The 7,093-nt window shown below is 46.6% G+C and overlaps 1 protein-coding gene across 1 annotated transcript in view; it reads right to left on the bottom strand.

The window, feature by feature from the left end:
- Window positions 1-672: 672 nt before the first annotated feature.
- The window catches only part of PARP16 (poly(ADP-ribose) polymerase family member 16), a 36,969-nt gene continuing 30,548 nt past the window's right edge, over window positions 673-7,093 (bottom strand). Inside the window, exon 6 of the mRNA XM_060294127.1 lies at window positions 673-3,488. Coding sequence (XP_060150110.1) covers window positions 3,392-3,488 — 97 coding nt within the window. The 3' untranslated portion in view covers window positions 673-3,391. The remainder of the gene's footprint in view (window positions 3,489-7,093) is intronic.

Below are 7,093 nucleotides of genomic sequence, written 5' to 3'. Positions count from 1 at the left end.
GGAGCTAAGATCCCACATGCCTCATGGCCAAAAAACCAAAATATAGGGCTTCCCTGGTGGCGCAGTGGTTGAGAGTCCGCCTGCCGATGCAGGGGACACGGGTTCGTGCCCCGGTCCAGGAAGATCCCACGTGCCGCAGAGCGGCTGGGCCCGTGAGCCATGGCCGCTGAGCCTGCGCGTCCTGAGCCTATGCTCCGCAACGGGAGAGGCCACAACAGTGAGAGGCCCACGTACCGCAAAAAAAAAAACAAAAAAAACAAAAACCATTTATTTGCTAATACCCTCCAAATTTTATCTCCACCCAGACCCTTTTCATGAAGCCTAGCCATCTTCACAGGTAGACGAAAAGAGGACTTTGGTTCCACTCCCATCTCCACCCCCAAATCTCCCTGGCCAGGCATCTCCAGCCACTCAATACTTAGGCTGGAAATGTGGTAGCCATCCTAGATTTCTCCCCTTCTCTCATATCTTATGTGTTAGTAAGTCTTGTTATTTAGGTCTCAAAATGTTTCTCAAATATGTCTACTCCTCTTCATTTCCACGGTCACCAGCATCTCTTACCAGGATGACTGTAACAGCCTCCTAACCACCGCCAGTTTCTACTCTTACCCCACCTCGCCCAAGTCCCTTCTCCTCACAGCAGCCAGAATGAGTTTAAAAAATTAGATCAGGTTGCAGTTTTTTGAACTTTATTGCAGTATAGTTGACATACAATTAACCGTACACTTGAAGTATACAATTAGATAAGTTTTGACATATGTATACACCTGTGAAATCATCAGTAATCTTTATAACCTTGAGTTGGGCAGAGTTCTCAGATATGACACAAAAAGTGCTAACAATAAAAGAAAAAGGCAATAAACTAGACTTCATTAAAATTTAAAACTTTTGCTCTCTAAAAGAAACCACAAGGAAAATAAAAAGATGGCCACCATTTGGAGAAAATATTTGTAAAACATATATCCAACAGAGGGCTTGTATCTAGAACGTACTTTTAAAAAACCTCTTTACAGACCTAGAATACATGGAGAAAGAATAGGCCTGGAATACATGAAGAAAGAATTTGTATTTAGAATATATTTTAAAATATATGCAGCTCAATAGGAAGACAGAAAAAAAATTTTTTTTTAATGAACAAAAAACTTTAAACAGACACTTCTCCAAAGATATACAAATAGCAAATAAGAACATGAAAAGAGGCTCCTTGGCTATCAGGGAAATGTAAATTAAAATTCAATGATACCACTACACATCCACTTTTAGGAAAGCTAAAATTAAAAGACTGACCTTACCAAGTGTTAGAAAGCATGTGGCACATGCTATAACACTATAATTCTCCTACACTGCTGGTGGGAATGTAAAATAGTGTAAACACTTTGGAAAACATTTTGGCAATTTCTCAAAAAGTTAAACATATACCTCCCATATGACCCAGTTATTCTTCTCCTGTTTTTTTTTAATTTATTTATTTTTGGCTGCATTGGGTCGTCGTTGCTGCGCGTGGGCTTTCTCTAGTTGCGGCAAGCGGGGGCTACTCTTCGTTGTGGTGCGTGGGCTTCTCATTGCGGTGGCTTCTCTTGTTGAGGAGCACAGCCTCTAGGCACATGGGCTTCAGTAGCTGTGGCACGCAGGCTCAGTAGTTGTGGCTCGCGGGCTCTAGAGAGCAGGCTCAGTAGTTGTGGTGCACGGGCTTAGTTGCTCCGCGGCATGTGGGATCTTCCCACACCAGGGATCGAACCTGTGTCCCCTGCACTGGCAGGCAGATTCCTAACCACTGCACCACCAGGGAAGTCCCTCTTCTCCTTTTATTAATTTTTCTTGCTATATTGCACTGGCTAGGACCTCTGGTACAATGTTGAACAGAAGTAGTAAGAACAGACATTCTTGCCTCATTACTAATTGTAGAGGCAAAGTATTCAGTCTTTAACCATTAACTATTATGTGTTAGCCTTCGGTTTTTCATAGATGCCAGGTTGGGGGACTTCCCTTCTTCTCCTACTTTGCTGAGGGTTTTTACCAAAAATGAGTGTTGGATTTTGTTAAATCATTTTCCTGCACCTACTGAGGTGATTTTTTTTTTCTTTTTCAGTTTGTTAATATTGTGAATTACATTAATTGATTTTCAAACATTTCTCCAAGCTGGCATTTCTGAGTAAACCCCACTTGGTCATGATGAACTACCCTTTTATGTATTGTTGTGTTTACTTTGCTAGAATTTTGATTAAATTTTTGCATTTATGTTTATGACACATGTTGGTCTGTAGTTTGCTTTCTTGGCATGTCTTTGTCTCGTTTTGGTATCAGAGTAATGCTAGTCTCACAGAATGAGTTGGGAAGTATTCCTTCCTTTGCAATTTCCTGGAGGATTTTATATAAAATTGGTAATTTTTCTTCCTTTAATGTTTGGGAGAATTCACCAGTAAAGGCATCTGGGTCTGAAGTTTTCTTTGTGGGAAGATTTGAAACTATAAATTCAATCTCTATAGTAGATAAGAGTGTTATCCAGGTTATCTATTTCTTCTTGAGTATGTGTCATGCTTTTCCTTAAAGTCCTCAGGGCCTTCCCCTCACACCTACCTAAATCCTTACGGAGGCTTACAAGGCCCTGTCTGGTCTGCTCTGGCCTCCTCTTCAACCTCATCTACATGCTGCCCTCTGTTTGCTCACCATGTTCCAGTCAAATTGGTCTTCTGGTTATTCCAAGATAACACCAAGCTCTTCCTCATCTCAAGGCCTCGGCACTGCTTTTCATTCTATCTGGAAAGCTCTTCCACAGGCTCTTTTTGTGTTTTTTTCTTATTCTCATCCCCCAGTTCTCAGATTATGTGTCAGGGAGGTCTTCCCTGACCATTATATGCAGGGTAGGGCCTGATGGATACTCTCCCCCACAGAATCCTGTTTACTTCCTTCATAATATATATACCACACTCTGTCATTGTTTTGTTTACTCACTGTCAGCTCCCTAAGAGCAGGAACCTTTTCTGTCTTGTTCACTATATCCCCTGCACCCAGCGTAACTGGGCACAAACAAGGTGTTCAATTATTACTTGTTGAATAAGTAGACTTATTCGTCAGTCAAGCTGCACATCAGGCAGGCAGTGAGTCTTCTGTGAGCTTGCTGGTCAATCTGAGGGTTTTATTGCTTGTTTTGGGGTTTGTTTATTTATTTATTTTTGGCTGTGTCAGGTTTTAGTTGCAGCGCACGGGCGTCTCTCTAGTTGTGGTGCGCGGGCTCCAGAGTGCACGGGCTCAGTAGTTGCAGCGCATGGGCTTAGTTGCCCCGCTGCGTGTGGGATCTTAGTTCTTCAACCAGGGATCAAACCTGCGTCCCCTGCATTGGAAGGCAGATTCTTAACCACTTGACCACCAGGGAAGTCCCAGTCTGAGGTTTTCAGTCAGCCTGAGGTAGGTCAGGTAGGCTTTGAGTGGACTGGTTGCTCTGTGGGGTGGGTCTGTGTGACTGATAAGTCCCCTGTAAAGTCAGGATTCTGGGGGACACAAAGAAATGAAAAGCTGTGGCCCACCCCCAAGAAGCTTCTCGCCACCTGTCTACTAGGAGGCTTACTGCTCCCCACTGCCCAGCCAGGAGGTAAAGTGAGGGTGGTACAGGGTGAATAGGGGGAAAGCTACAGAGCATGACCCAACCTCTGGCAGCTAGTCCTCAGCAACTCTGCTGCAGGGCTTCCAAACCCCATAAAAGCCTTACCTGGCAAGTGCTGTGCTTAGGAAGAGCCTGTGCAGGAAACACAGAGAGAGCTTTGTGGCTTCTTCCCCACCCCACTTCCCAGCCTCCCCTGACCTGGGCCCTCGCTCATGGAAACTCCCCCAATGGACCTGGCTGTCTGGCCCCAGGAGACAGGTGGTGGTGCATTTTGCCACTGCCAGCTCACCACGGGGGCAGGACATGGGCCTGTAACTCCAGAGGCCACTCCTTGCAACTGAACCCAACCTAGGTACTCCTCTCCATAGACCAGAGGAGGCCCAGCTCTGGTTGAAGAAGAGGCCTTACATGAAAGCTGGGGACTTCACAGTTAATCCCGAGTTTCCCCAGGAACACCCCCAGCTGTGGGGTCATAGTTATGGCTGGAGTCCTGTCACAGATGAGTATGTGTAGGAGGGTGTCAGAACGGCTTGTATGGGAAGCAGCTGTTTGCAGTAATTGGGAAGCAGCAGCTAGCCAGCCGGCAATAACTGGGCCTCCATCCTGCTCACCAACAAACTCCATGACCAGGAGGCCCTGCTCCAATGACATCAGCCTCCTCACACACTGCTGAGGGAAATGAGCTCAGGGGGGCCGTCGGAGGCGGTCTGTTTACTTACAGAGACCCTGGCTGTCAGCAGCTCTTTGACCAGACATTTCCTGTCCTAGCCAGCATGAAGCAGAAATTTCCTTAAACACATTACTTTGGACTCAACCCACTTGCGCACTTGTTTTCAATTTTTTCTTAAAGAGGAAAATTCCCAATTCTGGCCCCAAATAGAGCAGCCCAGTGATGATAGGGGGATATCAAAATAACCCCCATAAGGACTTTTGCAGGTTAAGTTGCTCCCACCTCCCAGTCATCCCTGGAGCTGGGAGATCATCAAACCAATTCTCCAACACCCATTGTGTGGGGAGTCAGAGGGATGGCCAGCATGACCTCTAGGGCAGACCCTCTCTGTGAAGGCCTCCCTCAGGGCCTTAGCCACCTGAGCTCATACTCAGAGCATTTCTCAACTCAGCAACCCTGGCTAGGCCCTAAACCCCTCCCTCATTCCCTTCAGGTCAGGGATATTTCAGGAGAGCCCAAGAGCTGCCAGTTTTCACAGGCTGCAGGGGATTCCCAAGATGGTCACCCCCACCTGCCCTGGCTGACAGATGCTGTCACCTGCCCTCCCCCCACCCTCTCCGTGTTATTCCTGCTGTAACTCACCATTCTAGAAGACTTGAGGGGACAGGGGTTTTGGAGGTCTCCCCAGTGCTCCAGGATCCTAAGGCCACTTGCGCCAGGAGCACAGTGATACCCTCCCAGGAGTATCAATCATGGAAGACAGGTGCCCTCCGCCTAGAGGGGTCTGCCCACTACTGGGGCTGGTCAGACAGGCCCAGACATGTCAGGCAGCCTGAGGCCTTACCTGACCCAGCTCTTCCCTGTGTCCTGATCCTACTTAGCTCAGCGTCTTGTGACACCAGGGATGGGCTCAGGGAAGAATCAGGTCAAAAGAGGGCATTGAATCTGTGTTTCATAGTGCTTTTCGTAAGACTGAGAAAATGTCAAGGGTCCACATCAGAGAATGGGGTGGAGGGAGCGTCTCACACACAGATCTGAGTTAGCGGCTTCTTAGAAGGCACTTAAGAAAGGGCCAGACTTTCTCACCCAACTGTCTTCCCCTCACCCCAACCAACATAGCACCAGAAATCCCTAAACATGTGGTTCCAATTATCTCAGTTAGTCAACATGTCTACTAACGCAGAATCTGTAAGGTAAGAAAGCTGGAAAGACCCTATATCAGGACAGAAGCTAACGTTTTTTGAACATCTACTGTGAGCCTGGCATGGTGCTCAACGCTTTACACACATTTATCTTATTCAATCCTCACAACAACCCTGAGGGAGATCAAGTAACTCTAAAGGAGGCACAACCCATGTGGCAAAGCTGGTATTCAAACCTGGTTCTGTCTGAACATAGACCATCTACAATTAGCCATTCCCAATTTGAACTTCTAGAAAGTAAGTAACTCAGGAAATCAATCCTACTCCTTCCGTAAAGCAAGCAAGCCTGTAAATTAAAGACATGGTCATCCAACCTCTCCATTCTAACAGATGAGGAAACTGAGGCCAGATCACAGAGTCTGAGCTGAGCATAGGACAGTGGCTCAGACTTAGGTCAGTGTTCCTCCCACCACCCCAGCCTGTCTCACAGCCCTAAGTCTTCACTAAGTCAGGTGAGGGAACGGTGGGAGAAAAGCTGTGGGCTCTGCTCTCTAGAAGACAAGACAAAGAGAAACACATATATAGCCACACACAGACAACCACACAGGCAGACATGCAGAGACACAGCTCCATGAGGAAACAGGCAAGAAGGGTCCTTACTCCAGGTCTACCCTTTTTTATTTTATTTTATTTTTATTTTATTTAATTTTATTTATTTTATTTTTAGGCCACACCACTTGGCATGCAGGATTGTAGTTCCCTGACCAGGGATGGAACCTGTGCCCCTTGCATTGGGAGTGTGGAGTCTTAACCACTGGATCGCCAGGGAAGTCCCCAGGTCTACCCTTTAGATGGCCACACTCTGGCTCTGTTCTGGCCCTTTCCATCCCACACAGTGAGAAGTTCATGGGGTCAAGAGGATGGGCCAACTGGGAGCCCATGCCCCACTCCTAGACTACAAATCAGGTACATGGGACCCTATTATCTCCTGCTCAGAGCCATATGGGCAGACTTTGCCAATGGTGTGGGCACCCCTAGGCCCAAAGGGTGGCCAGGGGGTGGGGTGTATGCATGGAGTTTGCAATGTGTGAGGAGTCACGCATGCATGCGAGGCCCCTCGAGGTACAGGATGGAGCTGGGATGGGGAAGGAGAGGCTGGGGCCACTTGCTCTGTGTTGCTGTCTTCCAGCACAAAACTCAGAGGAGCTAGGAATTCAAAATCAAACCCAGCTCTCCAGTTATTAGGATTGAGTCTTTCATTTAGCCGTTTGTTGTTTTGACTTATTTAAATATTTAGACATGAACGTAAGCCTTCATTTGTGCTCTTGCTCTGGGTCTTTCAAATGTTAGGAGCCACCCTAGACACCTCTCTAACTTCCCTGTGCCAGTGTGGGCCCAGTCACAGCACAAGCACTTTAAAGATGTCTGTTAGTAAATGAGCAAATCACTTTATGAATGAATTGAAGATTGAGTGAATGAATGCTGCTGCACAAATATAAGTACACAGACATACATGCTTTCAGAGACTCACCAACATATTAGTGACAAATATATGCCCACGCTCTCAAAGACACATATGCCTAAACTTACATCTACAAAGACAAGTCCATGTTTGTACCAAAATAACCTAAATGCTCACACGTGCACTTCCACCTGTAGGTAGGCGTAAACCTACTCACC

This window comes from Globicephala melas, chromosome 2 (genome assembly GCF_963455315.2).
Source record: "Globicephala melas chromosome 2, mGloMel1.2, whole genome shotgun sequence".
Lineage (NCBI taxonomy): Eukaryota > Metazoa > Chordata > Mammalia > Artiodactyla > Delphinidae > Globicephala > Globicephala melas.
This window is presented reverse-complemented; position numbering and strand designations above follow the sequence as displayed.